The sequence below is a fragment of the Zootoca vivipara genome, chromosome 14 (assembly GCF_965207765.1).
Source record: "Zootoca vivipara chromosome 14, rZooViv2.hap1.1, whole genome shotgun sequence".
Classification (NCBI taxonomy): domain Eukaryota; kingdom Metazoa; phylum Chordata; class Lepidosauria; order Squamata; family Lacertidae; genus Zootoca; species Zootoca vivipara.
Window position 1 is genome coordinate 43,550,150 of NC_142597.1, and position 27,616 is coordinate 43,577,765.

Consider the following 27,616-nt stretch of genomic DNA (forward strand, 5'->3'; position numbering starts at 1 on the left):
CGGCTTGATGGAGGTAGAAACTGTCTCCCATGCCTGGTTACGTTGCCATTTTTGTGGGGATATGCGTTCGGTATTCATTACCCCTGCTTTGCAAAAATCTTCAAATGAATCCGAATTTCAATGTCTAAAATCCCTGGTAGAGGACAAGGATCCTGAGATCACGTTAAGAGTAGCCAAATTCTGTGTGACTGCCATAAAACGCAGGGAACAAGTGATGCTATCATAATGATTAAGCCCTTAAAAGATAATTTTAGGTTGCATTTTAGTAACTAAGTTTTAATTTATATATTTTTATAATTGTTGTTATATCTGTATTGTCCCTTGTATCCCTATTGTGTTTTATGATTTCCTTGATACTGTATGTGGGTTGGAACTGGTCTGTGACCGTAATAATAAGTTCATACCTGGCAGTGGTGGTAACATCAAGCAACAACAGCAGAATTAGCAGTGGACAGTTTGGAGCTTTTGTTTACATTTCTCATAATGTCCTATAGCAATGCCATTGAGGGGGCATTGTGAGAAATAAAAATGGGGGCCCGAGGGCACAATGAACTGGTTCCATGGTACCTTCTGTGCTTATATATTTGGGCTGTGTATGTGATAAAGGGGAGCCATACTGTGGTGAAGGCGTCCTCTTCTATTTGTTCCCATGTATTCATCAGTGTATTCATCCTTGTTTACTCCTGACAGTTCTCTCCAGTGTCTAGCTATGAGGCTTCTAGCTGCTAAGAGTAGGTGGGTTATAAGCTCTGTATAATGTGAATGGTCATTATGATCTTGGAAGATGTTCAGTAGAGCCAGTTCTGGGGTGAGTTCTAATGCCTGCGGTCCAGAAGGCTTGGATTTTAGGGCATTCCCACCACATGTGGAGGTATGTGCCTGTGGAGGTGCAGCCTCGCAAACATCTTAGTGATGTTGGCATATCAGTGCCAGTTTCCGTGGTGTTAAGTACCACCTGTAGATGAGTTTCTGAGTGAATTCCCTTCTTTTGACTGATATGGACTTAAAGGGAGGTATATACCACATTCTAGTCCATTGGGAGGGATTCATTTCATAGCCTATGCCATGCTCCCGTTGTTCTTTGATTGCTATTTATTGGTGCTAATGTAATTTGTGGAACAACTAAACAAAACACGATTGAGAATCAAATGTTTATAAAAGTATCCATTTTATTTCTCTTATTCACAATAAATATCTTTTTCTTAAAAACATTGAATAACAACAAATATTTAAATAAAGGTCATAACATTCAGCATAACAGTGGTACCATATTATAGTTTCTATCTTTTCCCTCATTTTGTTCTTTGGAAGACTTATCTCATATGGCCATTTGGCTCTAAAGTGCTGATTGGGAACCAAAAGGGTACAACAGCCATAAAGACATGCCCTTAGAATAGTCTTCAGAAAAATATGGTGGGCTATTGCTGCACCAGTGACTCTGTGTATGTGTGCATACACGTCTTGTTAGCATGCAAACCATCATTCATAATTTCACAACATAAAAACAAGAACATTCTTCAGTAAGTATCCATGAGGATTAAGGCACATTATGCAGGAATGACTGGATATAAATACTGTACATATACACCATAAACACATATAAATTATTCCCTTTGGATATGTGCTCATCTTCCTTTCACAGGATAAGATTGGCCACCTTTTTGAATCTCCCATTAAAGTTAGGAGGTGAGGTGGCTCCTCCCATCCATTCCCTCTGCAGTACTGTCTTCTGGCACCCGGGCAAGCAGGTACCCAGGTGAGCACAGGAAGGGTCTGAGAGAATAACCACTCTCAGAATAGTTAGTGCTGAATATTTCATACTGTGGTTTCACTTCAAATCTGAAATGCATTTTGTGTGTCATAATTTCTTCATTGTTTCCTAGTAGAGAGGTGGATGGAAGAAGGTAGATAGCGATCTACTAGTACATCTCAGGGCCATTTGCAGTAGATTGACAAGGATTTCCAACTCCCAGCAACAATAGCAGCAACAAAATGACTCCCTACACCGCCCTTAATTTATACTGCTGAAATGAAGAGAGCATAGAGGTAACCAAGAGTGGGTTTTCATGTATAACTCTGTTCCATTCTGCTGACCTAAAAAAGCTTCTAGGTTCAGTATTCTTTTAAGCATATGTCTTTTGCACCCAGCTCTAGTTAGTGGATCTCAAAGAATAAAAAACAGACAATAGATCCCAAGGGACTCTAGTAAAAATAGCAGTAGATCCCATAAGTCTGATGTTTGCCCGCCCCTGCCCATAGTACAACCAACAGTCTCAAGGCTTCATAGGAAGTAAAACAAACAAACAAACAAACAAACAGCACCCTTCAAAAAGGCAAAAGAGAGATTCTGTATCACATATTGCCAAGCTTTAAGAAAACATTAAAAAGAGCTATCTTTAAAATATTTATAGACCTGAGGTTTCATTTTGCACACTTTCAAAGCAGAGTTTTGAAAAGTTCGTTGTTGGTTTTGGAGATGGAGGGCCAGCAGTTGTGAAAAGGCACTTTGTTTCCAGCTACGAGGTTGGTCAAAGTACAGAAGCAACATTTGTGGCATCCTAACCAAATATTTAAATGCCTTCAGTCCATGGAATATATTACCATTTGGCGTGCAGAGGCCCAACCGAATAATCATTCCTTGAACTTATGCTGCTGGACCTTCACACAAGTGGGCTATCTCAAAATCTTATTTCACCATACCATTTGGACCAGTTGCTCTTTCTTTTCCATGTTGTTTCCCATATTTCCCCTTCCAGAACTTTGCTTTTCTGTCAACAGTGATGCCTATTATTTCCACAAGAAACCACTCCAGCCAACCTCTGGAAGTGAAAGCTGGGCTGTGTGAGGAATAGTGAGGAATAGCAGCAGTAACAAGTCTTTCCTGCCCACACGCCTGTCATTATGCTAGGAGTCTAGATAGCCTTATACTGTATAGTCCAATGCGCGGCTCCATGGGGTTCCTATTGGGGCATCTGATTGGCGACTCTGAGAACAGGATGCTGGACTTGGAATGGGCCATTGGCCTGATGCAGTGTTCTTTCTTTAAACGGATGTTTCTGGCAAATCATAAATTTCTTCATACGTATTCAGAGTGATCTTGCTATTACTCCTTGATGTGTCATGCATTCTGCTGTAATCTAAAGAAAAATAGTCAAAATTGTTTCCCCAGTACATTCATTTAAAAACCTTTCATAAATAAAATTGTGGGTGTAAGTACAGGAGCACATGCCCCACTTATTCACTGAGGCTGTGATCCATCTCTGTGTGTACAGGGGGCTTGGGAAGCTGCTTTATTCTTAGTCAGAGATCATTGACACATATTGGTTGGCATTGTCTACACCAGAAGCAGTGCACTGGGTAGGGTGGAGCTTCTATGCTAGCTTCCTGTCTGACAGGTTGCTGTTGTTTGCCAATAGGGGGTGGGCACGGAGGCTGATGTCATGCAAAGACACTAGTTAGGAGCACTGGATTTGCTGCACCAGAGCATTTGCACTATTTATTACTTATTTAAACAATTTATATACCACTTAACTACAATAATCTCAAAGCAGTTTGCAAAAATACAACACAAGGAATATTAACTCACTTAAAACTATAAAATCACTGACCATGCCTACCAGAATGAAAGAATCTTCAGTTGGCCCTGGGCGTTTAACAGGGAGTGGGCCTGTCTGACCTCAGCTGGAAGGAAGTTCTGTAAAATTGGCCCACAATCTGAAACCATGTCTCCTAGTGGATACAATCTGTGCATCCGAGCCCTGGGGGACAACTAACAGTGACTCGCCACCCCACCCCGCGAAGACCTCAGTGATCAGGACACATATATATGTGTTTGGGTGGCATTTGAGGTACCCTGGACCCAATTTGTTAAAGGCCTTGTAACCTGGCCCGTTAGGACTGGAGCCGACCACCTAGCCTCTCCCAGTAAGCAACAGCAACCCCACCCCACCTAGTGAACCACTTCTGGTCTATATCAAAGGGTAGGCAACTTTCTTCAGACCAAGACATACAATCCTTCATAGGCATGCCTATGGTGGGTGGAGCCAGAGGAAAAACTGGTTGGATCAACAAATGTGACTCTTTTCCTTCGATGGGAGGGTACACTCCAGTTGTGCAAATGTCAGAGGTTTAATACATAAGCCCATACATCTCACCATCCCCCATGCAGGCAAGTAAGGCATTATCACACATCAAGAACACAGGACTCATTGCGGAGTGTGGGCTGGGGAGAGCCCCAAGAGCCAGATAGAGAGATTTAGAGGGCCACATTTCAGTCAGTCCCTGGTCCTGAGGTTCCTTCCCCTAGATTAGAGTGTGCACACACCCACACACATGACAAAAAGGCCACAAAGCTTTAAAAAAATATTACTCCAAAAATTATAAATGAATCTTACCTGTTGGACCTGGGTCTTCATTGATGAATGCAACATGTGTTTTCCATTCAGTCCATTTGACTTCATTAATCCTAGTTAGAGGATTCACACATTATAATGATTCATCTTTTACACCATGACAGAAACACTAAATGTTTTTCAGATTTTTAATCAGGGCTCAGTATTCATTTAATCAATGCACACTTAATCAGTATATGAAAAATTAATGTCATGTTTTGAGCAGGGGCAGCTAACCTGTGGCCCTCCATATGTTGCTAGACTACAACTTCTACCATCCCTAACCATTGGCAATGCTGACTGTTGGGAGTTGGAGTCAACAACATCTGAAGTGCCACAGATTGGCCACCACTGGTTCAGAGCATAGTTTCACTTTTTAGACAAGTTTGGAATTCAGTTTGTAGAGATGGACGTATTTGATTTTCCCCTATGGGACATCAGTGGAGGTAGAACATAGCTACTGCAACTAGAAGCTTTGATGCAGTGTCAGCACAGTTAAAAGAGCAGCTTGGAAACTATCAGATCCCTTAAACATGCTATGTACAGCTGCTTCATTTCTCTCTCTAATAGTACACAGTGAAACAGAGCGGCTTTCTGAACATCTGATTTACCTTAAACATAACCTGGTATCATTCTCTGCCACTTTGCACCATTCTCCAAGTTCGAATTTTCTCCTCAGGAATTTTGGCAGGATCTTTTCTGTTTCCACAATAGTTCTTGCCCTCTGGTGGTAACAAGAAAAATGTTACCAGATAATGTAAAAAAGAAAAGAAAAAACAACTTTTAAGAATGCTTATTGGTGGGTGGATTTTATATTTCTAGTCAAAAAGAATAAAGAAAAAGAGATCCCACAAACATAAGGTGTGCTCACTCTTGGTCTACAGCAGGTATGGGAACCCACATTAGGCCCACCATGGGCCTGTTTTGGCCTGTTTTCTCCAAACAATGTCTCCATTCCCCACACCAGATATCATACATGACTGCAAAAGGATTAGGAAACACTTGATTGTTCCTTTGCAAACGGAACCCGCTAATTAGCTAGTCGAGGACTGACGATGAGCCCCACTGAGATCACCCATGCTAAGGCGAGGGGACTAACTAGCTGTGCCGATCAGCTGATTGGCGCTGTCAGTTGGCATTCTGTTTACAGGCATGGTTTATATTTTGGCTGGCAGGATATGCCCCCCCCAGTGGTAATGGGAAAACCAACCTGAAGCCTCCAGATATGTTCGCTCTCCTTGGATATATCTTCCACCGTCTCCCCCATCAATGCGATCAACATGTTAAGGAGGAGAACAAAGGTCAAGATGACGAAGGAGATGCGGAGCAGCAGAAACAGAATGGGGTATTTTGCATCCTCGTGGATCTCCAGGTCACCAAGGCCTAAAGTGAGTTTGAAGAGTTCGATCTCGACATTCCCTAAAGTGCTGAAGTTACTGCACTTACTGTTTTCAGGACAGTCATCTATCAAGGCAGCAAGGGCTGTGTTTAAGAGAGAAAGAGAGAAGGGCACATTTAATATTATTTGTAGAATGTCTTCTGTGTTCCTGTGCGCTTTTCTGGAAGTTTACGAGGAGTTCTTGACAGGATCAAGAATAGTTGAAAAGCTCCCCAACTTTTGAACTGCTAGGTTGGCAGGAGCTGGGACCGAGCAATGGGAGCTCACCCCTTCACGGGGATTCGAACCACCGACCACCTGATCAGCGCCACGTGTGTCCCATGCCACCCTTCTATAGTAACCATCAAATTCTGCTTACCTACACCGAATCCGAGCAGAAATACAATGTACACCACTAGAAACTTTATCACGTCATGCAAGATGACCTATAAAAGGAAAAGGAAAACACAATGGCATGTTAATTAGAACCTAAAAACTCTTCATGTTACCGCTCTACCTCTTTCAGTACAAATTATCATCATCAGTGTGTTCAGTCTATATGCATTTGGAAAGCTGACCCCAAATTCACTTTTACTGGATGCTGATACATTATGAAGACAAAATTGGCTCTATTGTGCCTGTGGGAAAACAGCAAGCAGGACCCCAGCACAAGAGCTCTCTCCCCTCCTTCCAATAGCAGGTAAAGGGAAAGGACCCTGGGAAAGTTAAGTCCAGTCAAAGGCAACTATGGTGTGCGGCGCTCATCTCCCTTCACGCCGAGGGGGCCAGTGTTTGTCCGCAGACAGCTTTCTGGGTCATGTGGCCAGCATGATTAAACCGCTTCGGGCGCAACAGGACACTGATGACTGCCAGAGCACACAGAAACGCCATTTACCTTCCCACCACAGCGGTACCTACCGGTATTTATAATAATAACACCTTTATTGTCATTGTACCCACCACAGTGGTACCTATTTATCTGCTCGTGTTAGTCTGCTTTCGAATTGCTAGGTTGCCAGGAGCTGTGACAGAGCAACGGGAGCTTACCCTATGGCACGGATTCAAACTGCCGACTTTCTGATCAGCAAGCCCAATAGAGGCAGAGCATAGCCATGATATATCTATTTCTGTGTTATCAATTGTGGCTCTCCGTGGTTTCAGGCAGGGGATCTTTCCCCATCCTGCCTGGAGATGCCAGGGATTGAACTTCTGCATGCAGAGCAGGAGCTGCTCTTGCACTTCCCTCAAAGACAAGCCACTTTGTTTCAAAAGAAGGGGAAATGGGCATTAGAAGAGCCAAGGTTATAGCCAAGTTCCTTATTACAAAAAGTAATAATAAAGGACATGCAGCAATGGAGCTGCCCTTCTGAAGGGCGAGCACTTTTGAGACCAGGGTTCTGGAGATGATGGACAGACAGCCACAATCAAATACAGAACGGAACTTGGAAGTGCATACTTGCCTGCTGGATCATCACACTGTAGATTCCCATGGACTGCAGACCCCGGGTGAAATACAGCATGTTGGCCCACCCTAAGGACATGGCCAAGACGAGGCACGCAAGGTGTTCTTTGTAGGAGAAGAAGTACAAGCAGACAGAGAAGACAACCAACACTGCTTGTATAAAACTGTCAAGACACAACAGGGGGAAAAGTTGCATCTGTCAGGAAAACTGGACAATTAAGAATCAGGCAGAGACTTTATTGACGTGGGCATATTACAATTCCTAGGGATGGGGGCATTTGTCAATTTCAGTTTCTAATTTTCCATTCTAAAATTAATTCTCTGCATTTCTACATTGTGATTATCATATTGTAAAGTCCACATGGAAATCCATCTGCATTTTAGTGCAAATTTCCTGAAATAGACACATTTTTGCATGCAATTCATGCAATTCAAACACATGCAAGCATGTGTTTTCTCCAACACATGCTTTTTTCTGCTCATTTTTTCCTAGTATTTGCATTTTTGCACACAATCCTTGGCTGAAGAACTGCATTGGGAAATCTGGAGGAGTGAGGATTTCAGAGGGTGGCTGTGCTTCAGATTGCATACTGTGTCAGAAAGCATGAATTAGGTAGGATGGCCTTTCGAGGCAAACTGAATCGAATTTCTCTCCCATTCATAATTACAGCACAGCCTTTTAAGATGCTAGTATTAAGCATCTTAAAAGCCGCCCTGGCATCAGGAACGCATTTGACCTTAAATAGCATATACATTTATATGTCTAAATCACATGAAGAGCTGGCAGAGAGATTAGAAAAGAGTTAAGGGCATAGTTAAGGAGAGGCATTGCCCATGAACCACTTAGTGGAGAAAGGTAGGTAGCCGTGTTGGTCTGGGTCGAAGTAAAATAAAAAAATTCCTTCAGTAGCACCTTAAAGACCAACTAAGGTTTTATTTTGGTAAAATAAAAACTTAGTTGGTCTTTAAGGTGCTACTGAAGGAATTTTTTTATTTTAGTGGAGAAAGACTGGGTGTTATTTCAGAGCTGTAATCGTTTGCATTCTTATGCATGACTTACAATGCGAAATGGAACCAAGCGTCAGATAGGATTGATTGGAGATCTGAAGGTCTGAGCAGGAAGATAGCTACGCTCTGCAGGCAGAAATAGCCAGGAGTAAATTAACAAAACACACAAACACACGAAGCAGCAAGTAGGGATGGACTAATGCATCAGTTACAAGCATAAGGAGCAGCCAGGAACAATGCGAGTTGTAGCCTAGCAACATCTGGAGGGCCACAAGTCTCTCCTTCCAAAGCCATTCATTTTACTTTTAGGATATATCAATAAACGGACACAAACACACAGCAGTTTACAAAGACAATGGTAGGGCCGGCACTACACAACCTAACAGAGGAAGGCAAGAATTAGCACAGCCCTGTACATATATATTCAGAAGTAAATCTCATCAAGTTCAGCAGGGTGTACTTCTGAGCAGGCGGCTAAGGATCACAGCCTGAATGGGGCAGCAAGACTTTTAAAAGTGTTGGTCCTAAAGGAGGAAGTGTGCCCTTTGAGCTGTGCATCAGGCAGCAAAATGTCTTGGGTTGGACTGAATGAGAGAGAGAGCACATTGAAAGTTTCGCAACAACTTATTTGGCCCAGAAATCGAAGACACTACAGAACATAGAACTCTTGTGGTACAAGAATATGTGGACTCTGGCTATTACAGAGAAAATAACTCACAAATTTCTAAGGATAAAGAGGACCTAGAATATTTTAACACTGGCTTTAGTTTCTAAAGTGTCAGATCCAGATATACAAAACTCTTTCCCCAAATCACACAATTTGGCTACCATGATGTATTTTGCTGCATATATATATGGAAAATACAACCTCTGTACTGCTCCTATGTTTCATCATTTTGATTGTTTGTACTTTTGATTTTACATTAAAAAACAAACCAACAACAACAACAATGGAATCTCACCTCTTTAATTGCTATAAATATGGCCCCCAGCATCACCGTCACTTGCCCTGTCAGCTGGAGCCAGCTGAGGTCATCAGTCAAACTCAGAGGATATGGTGGAGCCTGAAAACAAGACAGAGGTGAGAGAAAGAGAGACAAATTCAGGATGATCCCAGGATTGGATCTATATCTATTATTTAACATCCCAATTTTCAAACTAGTTTTCCAACAAGTTGTGGTGCATATGATATCATAAGGTTGAGATAGGGAAAGCGGTCATGGTGCCTTTTCAGACCAGGAAGTGTGGGCAGCTGGGAAGGCTTCAGAGTGCTGGAGAAACGCTTAATGGAATGGAAAGCAAACATGACTCCCCCTTACAATGATGAAGTAAGCTCAACTAATCCCCTTTATTTATGTTGTTGGTATCTGTCTGTCTCCATGATCATTGCAGATGGTGACAGCAGTCACGAAATTAAAAGACACCTGCTTCTTGGGAGAAAAGCAATGACAAACCTAGACAGCATCTTAAAAAGCAGAGACATCACCTTGCCGACAAAGGTCCATATAGTTAAAGCTATGGTTTTCCCAATAGTGATGTATGGAAGTGAGAGCTGGACCATAAAGAAGGCTGATCGCCGAAGAATTGATGCTTTTGAATTATGGTGCTGGAGGAGACTCTTGAGAGTCCCATGGACTACAAGAAGATCAAACCTATCCACTCTGAAGGAAATCAGCCCTGAGTGCTCACTGGAAGGACAGATCCTGAAGCTGAGGCTCCAATACTTTGGCCACCTCATGAGAAGAGAAGACTCCCTGGAAAAGACCCTGATGTTGGGAAAGATGGAGGGCACAAGGAGAAGGGGACAACAGAGGACGAGATGGTTGGACAGTGTTCTCGAAGCTACCAACATGAATTTGACCAAACTGCGGGAGGCAGTGGAAGACAGGAGTGCCTGGTGTGCTTTGGTCCACGGGGTCACGAAGAGTCGGATGTGACTAAACGACTAAACAACAACAATAATAAAAATCTGTCTGTCTCAAGAGACAATGAAGTACCCCTCTGGGAGTGAAGTCAAACTGCTGTGTTAGCAGCACCAAAGTGACTTTCTCAAGGCACAAGCTTGGGCAGTGTATATGGAGGTCCTGGGCTGCCCACAAAATAAGACCCCCCACTCTCAGCCTCACTGATGTGGTCAAAGGAAAGCAGAGCAAGACATTGGGCACCAGGTTGGCTGCCGGAAGGAGGCATACAAGGTACCATCCAACCATCACTCAGCAGGAGAGTTTCTCCTTCAAGTTTCAAAGATCTTGGAAGCCCACTGCAAAGATCACTCAGAGCAGAGCTTTTTTGGTTGCCCCTGTTCTGCATCGAGATATGACGGGTGTCCACACCTGCACTTTCCAGAAACAACTGAGTGCATTTTTGTTCCAACCAGCTTCCCCAACACTTAATGGAAAAGTTTCTTCCATGGGTGTCCACTTGTTTTTAAATCCTTGTTCTGTTGTATTTTGTATATTACCTTGGGACACCTGCACAAGGCAATTCATAAATAACAACAACAGTAACCCTGCACACAACAATATAAATACAATCTAAAGTGCCCTGTGAATGAGGTAGAAAAACAAAAAAAAAGCCTCTTTTGCAGCAGGTGCTGACATAGGCATAGCACTGAGACAAGCACACCTTGGGCCTGTAAAAATGTCTAGCACTGAAGTGCAAAATCTTCACTCAAAGCTTTCAGGACATCAGACGACTCTGGCTGCTGGATCAGGCCAAAGGGGACCCAATCCAGTCCAGCATCTTGCTCTCACAGTGGCCAACCAGTTGCCCCAAAGGGGAAGCCCACATGCAGGACCTGAATGCAACGCTTCCCATTGGTGACGCATTCAGAGGCATTTACTGCCTCCAGCAATGGAGGTGGATGGCTGCCATTGTGGCTAGTAGCCACTGATACGTAGCTCCCTCCTCTATGAATTTATCTAACCCTCTTTTAAAGCCATCCAAGCTGGTGGCAACCACTGCATATGTAACAGCTACCTATTTTACAAAGCAAAGCAGGAGAAGCATTGGGGTGTTTTTTTGGAGGGGAGCCCCATCTTACCTTTTCTGCTTGAGGCCTGTAGTACGATATCAACGTCAGCAACACATTGTAGATGAAGTATAAACAGCAAGAGATGAAGAACATGTGTCTGGCAAACCTTTTCCACTTCATGCGCAGGAGGGAATGCAGAGGTTCCAACGCCAACATTTCATGGCGATTCTGCAGAAGACAGGAAAGGTCAGTCCCCGGGGGGGGGGGGGTGTCATCGTGACCAGATAGGGAATAAAATAATGAGCTCTTTGGTGCTTGGAAACAGACGGTTGAAGATGTCGAGCCTGCAGTTACACAAGGAGTTAATCCCAGCAGAGCCTTGCCTGGAGCAGAACTGAAAGTGTTCAATGGGTAGATTAATCAGCTAAAGCCTATTTTATTGTAGCTATTCCTTTCTTTTATATGTTGTTTTTCCTACCTCAAAGATGCCATACATGTTTCCCGCTTTCCCATCATTTTACTCTCACACCCGATTTGTGAGGCAGATTAAGACTGTGACTGGCCCAAAGTCAACCGGTGTGCTGGGTGAAGACTTGAACCCAGGTGTCTGCAGGCCTTAAGGACCGGCTTAATTTTAACAATGTGATATATGATGGTGGGTTAACGCTGTGAGCTGTATCCAGCTAAGGATCACTCAGAGTAGTCCCATTAAAATTAAGGGACCTAAATTACAGTAGTTCTGTCCATCAATTCCAATGGGTCTACTCTGAGGATGGCTAACGCTGATGTGTCCTAGAAACAACCTATGTTGGTGAATGAATAGGAAAGGCTGATATATTTTTTATTTATGTAGAACTTTTCCAGGTAAAAGAAAGTGTGAGCTCTAGTTAGAAGTGTTTGGATGTGTGTGTGTGACAGAGAGATTTGTTTCAATTGTATTGTCAAAAAAACCCACTTTGCAAGAATCCAGTCAGTCAGTCAGCAGTGTCCATTCTGGGATACTCCATTCCATCCTCTCTCCATTTTCTATACTTGCACCTGCCACAGCCACAGCCCTAGCAGATGCTCAGGATTCCATGGCAAATGGGCATGTCCAGTTGTTCTTGGACTAATTTTGAGTTTCTCCCCTGCAGGAGTCCCCCCCCCCCTGCAAAAAAAGTGTTTATCTGCAAAGTTTGGAGCTCCTCCCTGCCCCACGTCTGATGTTACCATCCTCTTTTTTGCCGTTTTGGCTAAATATAGATTGACTCTTGGAAAAGTGAACTCACTATTGGTATGTAGGATTCCTAAATCACCACTTTTTTTAAAGGGTGCACGAACTTACCCCGATATTTGTATTGTAGACAATAATATCCAGCAAGGAGTTCTCTGAGGTGGTGTCCAGTTCTGTCAAGTCGTACAGGGACGACTGCACGGGTCCGTAAGCCCAGTCAGTAAATTTCCTGGAAAGGCTTCTGTTTGGTTTGTCTCTGATTTCTCTGCTGAGAATGTATTTCAGAATCTAAAAGACCAAAAAGGAGATAATGTGAGTGAGTTAAAAGTCCCCCACTGACTAAAAAATAAAAATAAAAATAATCATAAGCAACCATTAGTCCAGGTGGCTATGTGATACCTCCACATTCAGAGGCAGTCTACCATTTGCTGGGGAACAGCTGATGGGACTAAGTTATGAGATCTGGCTCAGATCTAATCTTGCATACTGTGCTCTTACCACATTCATTAAGTCTGCCAGTGGCTGCTAAGCTCCCACAGACATTGCATAACTAGCCTATTGCTGTACCACCTCCCTCTGTTGCTGCAACCAAATGAAAATTAAACTTGGCTCTCTTCCTGTTGCTCCTACCCAGTGAAGTCCAAAATTGCTCCAGAATCTACCGCAGCCTGAGGGCCACATTGTGTTGCAGGCAACCTTCTGAGGGCCACATGCCAATAGAAGGCAGGAACGAGAGGCAAAAATGGGCAAAGCAATAGATGCGCTATATTCCAGTCGTACAAGACACACACACGCACACAGAAAACACACACCACATATCTCCTCATCCTGTTTGTAAGCAAGCAAGAGACTTTATTGCAGTTTAGGGACATGTTCCAGCCAGACAAAAGCATTCATGGAGGGCATGGAGCAGTGCTGGTAATGGTGTGGCCTGGAAAGGGTTATGAGGGCCAGACAATGGGCCACATTTGGGCCCTGTGCCTGAGGTTCCTGACCACTGGACCTCCAGATGTTGCTGGACTCCATCGTTCCTGACCACTGGCCATGCCTGCAGGGGCTAATGGAACCCAAAACCATCTCGAGGACCAGAGGTTTTCCTGGTCTACCCAAAAACACCCACATATTCCCAACACTTCATAATATGCTGCCTGCAAGGTTCTTCTTTTCCCTCCTTTGCTTCCCAAGTCAGGCTTACCTCCAGCTTCCCAGTTTTCGCAGCTAGCTGCAGAGGCGTCAAACCGTCCTTATTCTTCATCGTCTCCAAATCCCGGTTTCTGCTTTTCAAGAGGATGGTGTCGTACATCTTCCTCACAAAGTCATTTTGCGTCTTGAAGTCTTCTGCGACTGTCACCAAGGCATGGAGTATATTGTTCCCCCTCGAATCTTGGGAAGTGATGTCCGTCTTGCTGTTGTTCATTAACAGCTCGACAATGTCTGGCTGGTTTGTGCAGGCAGCTAACGCCAGGGGTGTCTCTCCTGAGGAAATAATGCTTCATTGTACTTGTTTGTTGCTCTTTATATTTTTATTTTAATGGTATTAGGGATGTACAGATCTGTCAGTTTCAGAGGCTTAGTTCTTAGTTTCTCATTTTTCCAATGCTCTACATTTCCACACCAGATTGTGATTTATTCATTTTTTATAGTCATTGTGAAAATTTAGCAGCCTTTTGGTGCAAATTTCTCCTAATGTACACATTTTTAGAAGCAATTTCATGCAGAGTTTTTATGTTGTTTTTACTAATAAATGCATTTTAACACACACTTCCCCCTAAGATATATGAGCTTTTGTTTGGTTGGAAAACTGCATTGCAAAATTCAGAGAATTGCAAATTTCAAAGGATAGGTGTGCTTCAACTCACAGACTACTTCAAAAAGTGTTGGTGGGCTAGGTATGCATTTGGCTGCAAGCTGAAGCCAATTTCTCCTTCATCTGTATGTGGGGAAGGGGACATGGGGGTCCTCCTGATGCAAACATCAAAACATGTGGATACCAGGCAAAACTGAATACCAGTTTGTGTATCTTAGGAGAAATTTGCGGTAAAGGTGCGGATGAATTTTCCCAAGGACTTTTCAGAATTTGCAATTATTAAGGAGAAATGTAGAGAAATGAACTAAAGATTGGGAAACTGTTAAATTGAGGGGAAACAAAATCCGATTAATTCACCCCTGTTCCCATGGCATCATTGCATCAGCTGGCCTCCTGCATTCGCTTACCAAAATAAAAACCTTCATGCTTGTGTTTAGGATTGAAGAAGATGCCTTGTGCATGGGCATTCACATCCGCTCCTTTCTCGATCAGGGTCTGAGTAATGTCATACTGCCGTCTCTCAATGGCAATGTTTAAAGCTGTCTGCCCTGCAGAACAAAGAAACACATGTACCTCAGACGGTGCAATGGGCCAGTGTGTCTGGTTGCAAACCAGAAGGTTGGTGGTTCAAGCCCACCCAGGGGTAGCTGTGAGCATTGCAGGAGCTTGGTCTGAACCAGGGGTTGCCAACCTGGTCCACACCGCCCGCTAGTGGGCATTTCAGGATTCTAGGTGGGCGGTAGGGGGTTCTACAGCACAAGCTGAATCCCCCTTCCATTGAGCACTGGGGGGGGGGGTAGTAAGGAAATTTTACCATCAAGAAAGATGCATTAGTGGGTGGTAGGTATAAAAAGGTTGACTACCCCTGGACTAGGGATCCAGGTGGCTTGGTGGGTTAAACCACAGAGTCTAGGGCTTGCTGATCAGAAGGTCGGCAGTTCGAATCCCTGCAATGGGGTGAGCTCCCGTTGCTCGGTCCCAGCTCCTGCCCACCTAGCAGTTCGAAAGCACATCAAAAGTGCAAGTAGATAAATAGGGACCGCTCTGGCGGGAAGGTAAACGGTGTTTCCGTGCGCTGCTCTGATTCGCCAGAAGCAGCTTTGTCATGCTGGCCACATGACCCGGAAGCTGTCTGTGGACAAACGCCGGCTCCCTCGGCCTATAGAGCGAGATGAGCGCCGCAACCCCAGAGTCGGACACGACTGGACCTGATGGTCAGGGGCCCCTTTACCCTTTACCCTTTTACCCCTGGACTAGATGATCTTTTGAGCCCCTTCCAATTTACAATTCTGTGGTTCTCATTCTGCAATTCCATAATTTGTCACCCTAGTGTCCTACCCTCTGATATTTAGTCTTCTTTTTGCTATAACATGCTAAAATGGCATTTGCTCTTGCCTTTTAGATTGGAAACATCTTTCTGAGTATAAACCTGATCCATTCCCTCCTCCCATCACTTAATAGTATGCATTAGAGCATAAGGGTCCTGAAGGGTCGGCTGGTACACGTCAGAAACCCAATCTAGCCCAGCATCCTGTTTTCACAGTGTCCAGCTAGATGCCTGTGGAGAACCTGAAATCAGGGTGTCCACACTTAGGGGATATTTTGAGCTGATATTCAGAAGCAATACTGTCTCCAACGGTGGAGGCAGAACATAGCCACCCTGGCTAGTAGCTATTGATAGCCCTATTCTTCATGAACTTGTCTAATCTTCTTTGGTGGCCATCACTGTCTCTTCCAGTAGCAATTTCCACGGTTTAACTGTGTGAGCATGTCCTTCCTTTTGTCCACCCCGAATCTCCCAACATCCAGTTGCATTGTATGTTATAGTCCCAAGTTATAGTGTGATGAGGGGAGCAAGTATGTCATAGGGGAATAAGTGCTAAGATACTCGTCACAATATTATTCAGGTCTGAATGCAAAACACAAACGCTGTACCTCTGTAGGCCTCTTCTGTGTAGGCAGCATTGATGAGCCTTTCTAAGATCAGGTTTTCTTCTGCAAATGAGAGAAGTATTTTCACAATTTCCTTTGTGTTCTCGTTGATGTTTAGCAAGGCTTTCATTAGGCATGTCTTGCCTGTGTCAGAAGAGGTCATTTTTTTCATCAGATAGTCTGGCAAAATAATAATAATAATAATATTAATAATAATAATAATAATAGTAATAATAAAATAATAAACAAGTGCTTACATAGAATCCTAGCATTGGAGGGAGGCCATTGTAGGTTTCCTGCTCAGTTCAGGAAATCCAAAGGATTTCCACTAAATGGCTACCCATCTTCTGTTTCAAGATAAAGTGCACTGCTTCTCTAAGTAACTAAGTTCTCTATTAATTAACTGCTCTTGCCATTAAGACGTTTCCCCTAATGTATGAGCAAAATCTACCATCCTTTAAACTACCACCACTGGGTGGGGGTGCCCAGTTGGCAGTGACCCTTGACAGGGCCTTCCCAGTGGTGGCTCCCCATTTGTGGAACGCCCTCCCTAGTGAGGTGTGTTAGTCTTCTTCCTTATTATCTTTTAGGGAGAATCTAAAACAGAAGAGAGGGACCCAGGTGGCGCTGTGGGTTAAACCACTGAGCCTAGGGCTTGCTGATCAGAAGGTCAGCGGTTCGAATCCCTGTGAAAGGGTGAGCTCCCATTGCTCGGTCCCAGCTCCTGCCAACCTAGCAGTTTGAAAGCACCTCAAAATGCAAGTAGATAAATAGGAACCGCTACAGCGGGAAGGTAAACAGCGTTTCCATGTGCTGCTCTGGTTTGCAAGAAGCGGCTTTGTCATGCTGGCCACATGACCTGGAAGCTATACGTCGGCTCCCTCGGCCAATAATGCGAGATGAGCGCGCAACCCCAGAGCCGGTCACAAGTGGACCTAATGGTCAGGGGTCCCTTTACCTTTTACCTTTACCTAAAACAGAAGAACGAAAGCAGGATCAAGCCAATGGCCTACCTAGTCCAACATCCTGTTCTCACTGTGGCCACCTGGATGCCTGTGAGAAACCCACAAGCAGGATTCGAGCATGAGGGCCCTCTCCCCTCCTGTGGTTTCCAACAACTGGCATTCAGAAGCATTACTGCCTCTGATCATAGAAGCACATTCTAACCATTGCGCTAGTAGCCATTGGCAGCCTTTCCCATGAATTTGTCTAATCCGCTTCTAGAGCCACCCAAGGCAGTGGCCACCCCTGCCACCAGCCATTCGATAGCCAAAAGACACTATTCCTAGCAACCCAGAAATTATTAGCTGTGAGAGTAGGTCTTGGTTTTTAGAAGCCTTTAACTGTTTTTAGAGGCTTGTTTTTCAAAACTGTTTTTAGACGTTTTAATTGCATCTTATTATTGATATGTTTGGCACTCTGGGCTCCTTTGGGAAGAAGGGCTGGGTATAATTTTAATTTAATTTATGAATACCTTGGATTGTCAGGTTTCTGCAGGCATGGGACCGATCCTTCACTTCGGCAAGGAGGTGCTGGAGTTCTTCTATACTGCCCTCTGACACTGCCCGAAACAGATACTTCTTCAACTTTTTCCGACGGTTGTTTTGCCGAGCGCTTTGAGATGAATTAGTGCTGGATTAAAAGCAGGGAAATGTTGGCATGGAAGCAGAGACATGGTTGCAGCACAGCCGGGAAGGTCAAATCTCTCTTCAGCTGCAAACTCTCTTACTTTAAGCCTGCCCTGTATTTGCAACGTGAGATAATAATACTGGTCCACCTTGTAGCGCTGATAAGATAATTTGTGCAAGATGTTCTAGACCAGGCATCCCCAAACTGCGGCCCTCCAGATGTTTTGGCCTACAACTCCCATGATCCCTAGCTAACAGGACCAATGGTCAGGGATGATGTGAATTGTAGTCCAAAACATCTGGAGGGCAGAAGTTTGGGGATGCCTGTTCTAGACACTCAGATGCACGCTATGTTTGGGTGAAGGGCTTTGCTTGTAGCTTTGGTAAGTTTAAAATGATTTCCTATTTGCCCAGCTATATGCACCCTGATCTCGGTATTTCAAAAACCTTCCTGATGAGGGGGTGTTAGGGACTTAGCTAAGCAAGCTTCAGCAAGAACCTGGGTTTAGAATGTGAACCAGGGTTCAATGTGAAGTCTGCACCACCAGACCTCATCTTGTTCCTGTTCTCTATTAAATTGTTTGCTGTGCATGTTGTTTTTGATGAAGGTGGTGGTTTTATTTCCATCTTGCCCTTCCAGAGTTGCCCAGGGCAGCAAACACCAAAGTGGTAAAGCAATACAATTAAAAGTAAGATAAATATAAATATAAAGCACTTGAAAACAGTTAAAAGCATCTAAATATCTTTAGGAACATCTGCAAAATTTATTTGATTGGCAATCATTCCTGAAGACACATCTAAATCGTTATCTAGCCTGGTGGCTTTGATTTTTAGACCACACCAGCGGGAAGGAGAGGAAGAGCTCAGTAAATCTAACCCATGTCAGCACTGAAGCCATGGACAACTCCTGTGCAGAAATGCATCACGTGTGTTCACTCACCAATAGCTGTCTGCATTTGGGGTATATTCAGTCATGTCATCTTGGAGGGACTGTGGGGAGTCCATATCTTCGCAATTTGCAGATGCACTGGAGGCAAAAAAGAGGGTGTGGGAAGAAAAGAAAATTAAAGTCAGAAGAATATCAGCTGCAATTACACAGAAAAATCAGTCAGAAGGAAACAAAAGAATCTAGAATGAATATAATTCACGACTAAGACTTAATTTAGGGGTTAAACCACAGAGCCTAGGGCTTGCCGATCAGAAGGTCGGCGGTTCATATCCCCACAATGGAGCTCCTGTTGCTCGGTCCCAGCTCCTGCCAACCTAGCAGTTCGAAAGCACGTCAAAATGCAAGTAGATAAATAGGAACTGCTACAGCGGGAAGGTAAACGGTGTTTCCATGTGTTGCTCTGGTTCGCCAGAAGCGGCTTAGTCATGCTGGCCACATGACCTGGAAGCTGTACACTGGCTCCCTTGGCCAATAAAGCGAGATGAGCGCCGCAACCCCAGAGTCGGTCACGACTGGACCTAATGGTCAGGGGTCCCTTTACCTTTAAGACTTAATTTGCAGCCTTTAGACAAGGAGTGCCGTAACAAAAATGTTTATACTGGGCAAAACGGATGGCCACCCCTTCCTCCTGTCGCAGCAAGTCATGTGACTGACAGGTGGGCAATCCTGCCCACTTGTCGATGTGGCACTTAGGATGGTGGAGTAGATGATAGGTGGGCCTGCTGCTGAGCCTCAGAGCAACAGCTCAAGCAAACTTCCCCATCCCCACCGCTCCTCTCTTTCCTAAGGGTGACAAGATGATCCCTTCCCAGCTCTGCGGCTTCAAAGCTGGGAAGAAGGCTTTTTGCTTGTGACGCTCGCCAGGGGGCTGTGCTACATTCGCTCTGGCGAGCAGCATCGCCGAAGCCCGTCCGTGCCTTTTCTTGGCAATGTGAGGGAAGCAAGCCCATTATCTGGTACGTACCATGGGCGGATATTGGAGTCCATTGGCTTTGAGAAGACGGGAGGTGACGTCCGGCTTGGTGTGACATTGGTGTCGAAGGCTTCAATCTCGAGAAAAAAGTGGGAACTGCTGAATACATTGGATCGAAGCTATTATTAGTAGGAGGGCAAAAACAGAGAGCGACAGGCCTAGCAGCCATCCCCCTGTCCATATGTGTTTCATTTCCCAGGAGGGCAAAGCTCTGCACTGGGGCATGGCAGATATATGTGGGACCTCCACACCCTGGGCAGTCTACCTCTAATTATGAAATGCTGACAACATGGGGAGGGCTGTTGGCTTTGTACCCTCCTTGGGGTCTTCCTGGAGGCATCTGGTTGGCCACTGGTTGACCAATCAGACTGCTGCACTAGATGGACTTTTGGCCCTGCTTCACACCTTCCTCGAATGTTTTTTGCCTAGCTGGAAATGTGTCCTTGAATTCTGATAATGCCTCTTGCTTGCCTGGATGAAGGATAGAGTGTGGGGTGTTTCCATGTGTGTAGAAACTAACCTACTACATAAAGGTGAAAAATGCACCTCTTGCTCCACCAAGTTTTGTCTCTGGCTCTGCCCACCACGGGCAAGTGGCCTTCGGAATGTTGGCTAGCAGGCAATGTAGCCCTTGGTCTTAAAACGGGTTTCCCACCCTGAATTAGAGAGCTTGTTGCAAATTTAAGCACCCACTTTTCAACCCTTTATGTCGTCACTTCCATCTAAATAAAAAAATCAGGCAAGGCTATCAGGCAGAAGTCGAGGGCCCCGCTCAGCAAGAGGACCCCCAAGCATACGAGGGCTGGCATTTTTAAGGGAGTGAAGTATTGCACAATACCTTCTAAATAGGTCTCCCCACTCCCAGCCCCCAGTATTATACTGTAAAATTACCTAACAGCACCACTTGTTGAATCCGTGTTTGACCAAAAATAATAATAACCCACATAGGTATCTTTCAGAGAAGCCAAAGGATTTGTGTGTGTATGAGAGAATACAATAACTGAATAAACAAACGCTAGCAATAATTGTTAAGGAGGTCAGTTTGGAATGTGGGTCATACCTACCAGCCAAAGAGGGGGATGAGACCAGTGATCTGCCTGAGAGGGGGTTTCCAAAAGAGGAGGGGGAAAAACAGAGTCAGGTTCTGAGTCTGGCCAGCAAACGAGAAACAAGTTCGACCCCCGCCCACCCCCGTAGCTGGCTGCCAAGAAGGAAAACGGGGGACTAGAAACATGTGTGGCTGTGGAATGTGCCTGCTTGCAAACCCCCCCCCCCCAACTCCACCTGCATATCTGCAAGCAGCAGGTGTACTAAACAGGCCACAAGCCCAGTGTTTCAGCTGTCATTAGAGGTTAAGGAAGTTTTTTGGGGTGGTTAATCTGCGACAAATGGGGCCAAAATTAGCAAGAGCCGGTGTGGTATAGTGGTTTAGGGTGCTGGATACTCAGCCAGGGAGCTCATTGGGTGGCTTTGGGGCAGTTCATTGACTCAGTTTAAACTGCATTGCAGGGTTGTTGTGAGGATAGAACAGGGGAGGGGGGAGGGGAAACAAGCATCTTGAGCTCCTTGGAGGAAAAGCAGGGTAATAAATTTAACAGGGCGAGAAAGCACCTGCCTATCTTATGAGCCAAGGTAGCATATCTGAACCATGCTCAAAATCTCCACTTGTTCAGTCTAGCCTACCTCACAGGGTTGTTGTGGGAATAAAAAAGGCACAGCATCTGTGCCACTTTGAGTCCCTTAAAGGAAAGGTGGGATAGAAGTGTATATGCTATGCCCTCCCTACCTTCCTAAAAATAGCCCATGATGGCTAACAACATCAGTAATAAATGCAAAAACAAAGATTAAACATTTGTAAAATGGTGAGATGAAACGCCATCTAGAAATGGAACAAATCTATCAGCTGTATAGCTTGTGAAGTCAGTCAACTGAGAACTGCCTCCAGGTCAAACTGGTGAAGCCGTTTCTCCCCTTTTGCTCTGAATCTAGTGCCTTGTCTCCAAGGGTGAGAAGCTCACGCCCCACATTCCCACGCTCTGGGCCTCTGTGGGCAGATTCCAAAGCCAGCGTGTGACACATTTCTCTAGGCTTACACAGCAAAACACAACACACACACAAATGTGGGTGTTTATAGAACAGAGGGATGGGATGGAGAGGAGAGAGAGAGAAAGCTGAGGGAACATCAGTGTCCTGCCAGAAAACAGTAGCACAGCAGCTTTTGGAAAGCCCCGAGAGGCAAGGTGGGGTGGAACGAGCTGTTTACATTTTGCTAAGATCAGTTTAAAAGCAATGGCAATAGCAGCCATGGAAAGCAGAAATGTCAGTGCATTGTGCAAAGCGATTCTTAGGAGCAGGATGAGGATAACAGTCTTGAGTGTTGTTTACTTCTGTTCAAGCCCTGCATGAGTGTGTAAAGTTTGCCACTGGACTCAGTATCCTCAGGTTCCTAGTCAGTAAGGTGGCAAAGATAGGCTAGTATGGAGCCAGAGTTGGGGGTTGAATAGGGTTCCCATTTGTCCGTGGATATCTCCTCCGCCCCTCAACTAGCAAAAACAAAAAAACCAAGAAAGGGCAAGTTTCTAGCGCTCAAGGTGGCAAAAATAGTTTGGGAAGGAAAGTGAGAAATTGCAAAGGACAGCTGTGTTTCGGAAAGTGAGAATTCAACAGGGCCAACTTTAAATGCATCTTGAATTGTATTTCACCCCTTTCGTGTGTGTGTGTGTGTGTGTGTGTGTGTGTGTGTGTGTCCTAAAAAATGAGATACCACTGCACATATCTTCATAAAAGTGCCTTGGATGCGAGCATATAGTGGCTGCTTTTGGCAGCCAAAAAAGAGGTGACTACTCCAACCTGATGAGTTCAATCACAACTGAAGCAAGTGCGCTCTCTCTCTCTCTCTCTCTCTCTCTCTCTCTCTCTCTCTCTCTCTCTCTGTGTGTGTGTGTGTGTGTAATCACAGAATATACATACAGTTGTGTACTGTCAAAATTTAGACCGTAGGCTCCTGAGGGCAGGGATGTTTTTGTTGTTGCAGCTGTTGTGTTACTCTGTCAAATGAAATGCCCTTTGAGCGCACTATGCAAATGAATACCCTGAGCAAATAACTAGCTCAAGGCCTGCCGAGTTTGACAGGTGAGGGTGGGGAGGCCAGGTCACCTTAAGGCTTTATCCTGAGAGTCGGGGCATGGAGCTTGGGAGCTCAAAGAGCAGTGCTTCATATGAAAGGGTGGAGCCTGCTTAGAGCATGGAAGGGTATCTGATTGGGCAGAGGTCTGAGCTTAGCTGTGATTGATAACTCAGCATGTGGAGGTGGGGCCTGGTGAGCATGGAGGAGGAGCTAATCACAAAAAGTCTTCCACAGTGTTTGAAGATTGAAGAAAGGTTTTTAAAGCTATTTTAGGGGGCTCTGCAGATGAGGGAGTCTGCCACAAAATATATAGGGCACTGGATCCCACTTAATTCAAGCAAGCCAAGCAGAGGACAGCCTGCCCACCTTGGTACTGGCCCATCACTTGCAGTTAAATAAGCAATTTGCAAATGTGGAGAAGTACAGCAAAGGACCCAAAATACTGCAGATATCATACAATTGTAGAGTTGGAAGGGACCACGAAGGTCATCTAGTCTGAAACCACTGCAATGCAGAAATCTTCTGCCCAACATGGGGCTCAAACCCACGATCCTGAGATTAAGAGTCTCAGGCTCTACCGACTGAGCACTCTCTAGCAAAGATTAATTTTGAAAGCGCACGTGACATGCCATAACTCAGTGGCTGAGCACCTGCTTTGCATGCAGGAAGCCGCAAGTTCAGTTCAAAACCCCTGCCTGTAATTCCTGGACAGCTGCTACTGCCAGTCAGTGTAGAGAAACTGGTGGCCCTCCAGATGTTATAGGACTCCAGCTCCCAGCAGCCAGCATGCCCAATGGACAGGGGTTATGAGAACTGTAGTCCGGCAACACCTGGAAGAAGAAGGAGAAGAAGAAGAAGAAGAAGAAGAAGAAGAAGAAGAAGAAGAAGAAGAAGAAGAAGAAGAAGAAGAAGAAGAAGAAGAAGAAGAAGAAGAAGAAGAAGAAGAGTTTGGATTTGATATCCCGCTTTATCACTACCCGAAGGAGTCTCAAAGCGGCTAACATTCTCCTTTCCCTTCCTCCCCCACAACAGACACCCTGTGAGGTGGGTGGGGCTGAGAGACTTCAGAGAAGTGTGACTAGCCCAAAGTCACCCAGCAGCTGCATGAGCAGAGACGCGAACCCGGTTCCCCAGATTAGGAGTCTACCGCTCTTAACCACTACACCACACAGCCTCCCTACCCTGGCATACACAACACTGAGCTAGGTGGCAGGTAGTTCTGCTCTGCTCAGGCATAAAGCCAGCTTCTTACATGCATAGCCAGAGGAAGCTGAATTGCCTGTGTGCAGGCTGACTCTGATACTAGTTATACAAGGAAGCGGGAAATGAATGACTGAAGATCCTTCTGGGAATGACTGAGGCACTATCCATAGGTACCTGGCCACAAATCACAACCTCCTCACCTTTTGATGACACATCCCACCTCTCCTGGGCGTGTTGCTATTCTTCCCTGTTCAAAAATGGGCTTGCTAAGTCAACCCACCTGTTACATTCAAGTAAAGGGGTGCGAGAGAGACAGCATAAAAAAGAAGCAGGAGCATCATAGAATTGTAGAGTTGGAAGGGACCCTGAGGGTCATCTAGTGCAACCCCTGCAATGCAAGAATATGCAGCTGTCTCATACGGGGATCGAACCTGTTAACAGCACCACGCTCTAACCAACTGATCTATTCAGGCATCAAAACCTTGGAAGAGCCTGGCAAAGAGAGGCCACTCAGTCCAGCATCCTGTTCTCACAGTAGCCAGCCAGATGCCCTCAATGGGAAGCCCACACACGGGACCTGAACAAAACAGCAACTCTTCCTGCCTGCAATTCCCAGCAGCTTCTATTCAGATGCCTTTGACCACTGAGGCAAAGCATAGCCATTGTGGCTGGTAGCCATTGATGACCTATCCTCCGTGAATTTGTCTAATCCTCTTTTAAAGCCACCTGATCATTCCAATCTGCAAGCGATCCCAGAACCTTCGAATTGGGTCGAATTGAATAAAAACACCCCACTTCAAGAGCACTGCAAAACTCCGGATTTAGAAACCCTCCCATCGGTGCCTGATGGATAGCAGCAGCAGCAGCAGCAGCAGCAGCAGCAGCAGCGAGACATGTAATTAAATGGAGCACAGAGGAGCATTCCTTGCAATTAAAACTGCTCACGTGGTCACTGTTGCTTACACCAAAGGAATGTTTTGGGCCGCACCCCGTTTTCACCAGGAGGACAGGAAAGTGTATTGGCTACACCCGCCTTCTGGGGCTGGTGCGGGAGGCTTAAACCTAACAGCTGGATATGAGTGGTTGATTAGAAGTGAGGTGACGAGCATTTATCTTGTCTGTTTGACATATTTCAAGACTAGTTACAACATCAACAAAACCATGAGCAGGCATGTGAGTTTCCCGGATCTTGACATCAGTCTCAATTTTAAACAAGATTTAAACAGAATGGATTGTGGAATGCTCTTCCTAGGAAGGCCTGCCTGGCACCAACATCATCATTGTTCCAATGCCAGCCAAACACTTCTTTTGTTTTCTTGGGTGTTCGGGCAGTGCCAATGATATTACTTATTGTGGTGTGGTGTCTAGGGTGTCCGATGAGGACCTGGGAGACCAGGGTCTAAATCCCCACTCAGCCATGAAGCTCACTGGGCGACCTTGAGCCAGTCACTGCATCTCTGCCGAACTTACTTCGCAGGGCTGTTGTGGGGATTAAACAAGAAAGGGGAAGGACCATGTAAGCCAGAGCTCCTTGGAGGACAAGGTGGGGGTAGAGATGTAGCAATTCATAAATGGAATGCAATAAATCTTGTTAAACAGATTGTTTAAACACATTAAATCTGTTTAAAATTGAACATGTGAAATCTATTTTTTGTGGCTTGTAAATCACTATGGAACCTTTTAATGGGAAGTTATATGCAAATTTACGGAAGGAAGGAAGGAAGGAAGGAAGGAAGGAAGGAGAACTGAAGAGAACAAAGGATGTCAGGAACACAGGAAGCAGCCTTCAGCTGTGTTTCGGTTTCGGTTTAGGTCAAGCAATTTCTGCATCTAGCCCATTATCACCTGCTCTGACTGGCAGCTGCTTTCCAGGGTGTCGGGCAGAAATTGGGTTTCTCTCATCACCCACCAGCAGATCCCTTTTAACTGGCAATGCCAGTGATTGAAGTTCCAATGTTTTGCATGGAAAGTCACGTGCTCTACCAAGTGGTGCAGCTAGGCAATTTTAGACCCTGAACGTACACTCATCTTACACCCTCATGCTTTGTGCTGTCATGTGTACAACTTCAGTTATGAACCACACAAACCACATTTCTTCTCTTCCCCTCCTCTACTTCAGCTGCCATTCCTTTCTTTACAACTGCTTCTGCATTCTTGATACATCGCAGAAAACAATGACGAAAAACCCAGTTTGTTAACTCTGATTTTTTAAAAAGGAGAATACTCTGAGCATGTGCAGAAGGCCCTCTTGAATCACAGAACCATCATGGCTACAGAAAGCTTATGTGGCATCGTAGACTGTGTCAGACTTCGGAGATTCAAGGACCACCTTGGCACCATAGATTTAAAGCTTCCCCCAAATGATTTTGGGAGCTGCGAGGGTCTGAGAGTTGTTATGAGACTCCTTTTCACAGAGCTACCATTCCCAGCTCAGTTTAACTATCAATCCATCTTCAGAGAGAATTATGGGATTTGGGAGGTCTCATAAAATAACAGGGCTTTTTTTTCCAGCAGGAACTCAGTTCTGACTCCTCTCAATTGAGTGCCATTGCCATGATAAGAGAACAAGGGAGAACAAGCTCTCATGATGAGTTCTGGCACCTCTTTTTCTAGAAAAATAGCACTGATAACAACTCTCTACAGCTCTTCATGGGAAGCTGTGATGGTTTAAACTGGCATGAATGTGGCCTGAGTGACCATGGTCCAGTCTCTCCCTCCCTCCCCTCTCTCTCTTGACCTAGCCTACCTCACTAGATTGTTGTGACGATAACTGGGGTGTGCTGAAAAAGAAACTCCATTTATGCACCTCAGAGGACAGGTGGGGTTCATACTTGTGATAAATAAACAGAACATTTACCATGCAGCTACTGGGTTGGTCAACTTTCGAGGGCTGCCTTGCCCCTCGGCAGGCTTCGTGGGGTTCCTCAGTGTGTGGCGTGTCACCTCTGAGCGCGTGGAACTGTTTCCGCTGAAAAAAAACGGCCTTTGAGGTTAGTGTGTCATAGAAGCCCTAACTACAGGCGGTCACTCTGCCATGGTTCAGCTTGTTTATATGCCCATCACCACCACCCTCTAGCAGTGGGCTGGAGCTGTCTCATAGGCCTTTGCTTCCGAAAGTGGAACTTTGCACATTTTGAAAGCCATCGTCATCACCACCCATGGATTTGTCACTTGAAACAGCAGCCGTGTGTCCAGTTCATCCAAAATCCATACTATATTTCAGCGTTCTTCAGTTTGGTGGTTGTGGGGGCCAACTCAGATGTTGTTTGGACCACAGCTCCTATCATCCCCAGCCAGCTTAGTTGGTGGTCAGGGGTGATGGGAGTTGTAGTCCAGCAACATCTGGGGACTGAAGAACACTGCCATATTCAACATATCCTGTATCCTGACACCATTATGTGAAAAATGTGCACCTTCCCCCTTACAGAAGCAGGAGCAGGGGAACAAGCAGGGGGTGTCAGTGTCCCATTTATTGGGGGGGGACAGAAAAGGACTCAGCATAGCACTCCCACCCAAAATGGCAGCACCGTATATTTTCATAGAATCATAGAGTTGGCAGGGACCCCAAGAG

The 27,616-nt window shown here is 45.1% G+C and overlaps 1 protein-coding gene across 2 annotated transcripts in view; it reads right to left on the reverse strand.

The window, feature by feature from the left end:
* Positions 1 to 800: 800 nt before the first annotated feature.
* Positions 801 to 27,616, reverse strand: part of TRPV3 (transient receptor potential cation channel subfamily V member 3) — a 31,589-nt gene continuing 4,773 nt past the window's right edge. The window contains exons 3-19 of one of the 2 annotated variants that reach the window (XM_088657869.1): positions 26,903 to 27,013; positions 19,707 to 19,814; positions 18,734 to 18,820; positions 17,640 to 17,779; positions 16,169 to 16,345; positions 14,641 to 14,781; positions 13,622 to 13,902; positions 12,538 to 12,714; positions 11,283 to 11,441; positions 9,202 to 9,303; positions 8,292 to 8,365; positions 7,230 to 7,395; positions 6,149 to 6,215; positions 5,602 to 5,873; positions 5,003 to 5,115; positions 4,395 to 4,465; positions 801 to 3,137 (exon numbers count right to left, since the gene is read on the reverse strand). In XM_088657869.1, the coding sequence (XP_088513995.1) occupies positions 3,043 to 3,137; positions 4,395 to 4,465; positions 5,003 to 5,115; positions 5,602 to 5,873; positions 6,149 to 6,215; positions 7,230 to 7,395; positions 8,292 to 8,365; positions 9,202 to 9,303; positions 11,283 to 11,441; positions 12,538 to 12,714; positions 13,622 to 13,902; positions 14,641 to 14,781; positions 16,169 to 16,345; positions 17,640 to 17,779; positions 18,734 to 18,820; positions 19,707 to 19,814; positions 26,903 to 27,013 (2,341 nt within the window). In that variant the 3' untranslated portion in view covers positions 801 to 3,042. Of the gene's footprint in view, positions 3,138 to 4,394; positions 4,466 to 5,002; positions 5,116 to 5,601; positions 5,874 to 6,148; positions 6,216 to 7,229; positions 7,396 to 8,291; positions 8,366 to 9,201; positions 9,304 to 11,282; positions 11,442 to 12,537; positions 12,715 to 13,621; positions 13,903 to 14,640; positions 14,782 to 16,168; positions 16,346 to 17,639; positions 17,798 to 18,733; positions 18,821 to 19,706; positions 19,815 to 26,902; positions 27,014 to 27,616 lie in introns of both variants that reach the window. The other variant, XM_035139049.3, reaches the window with a different exon arrangement.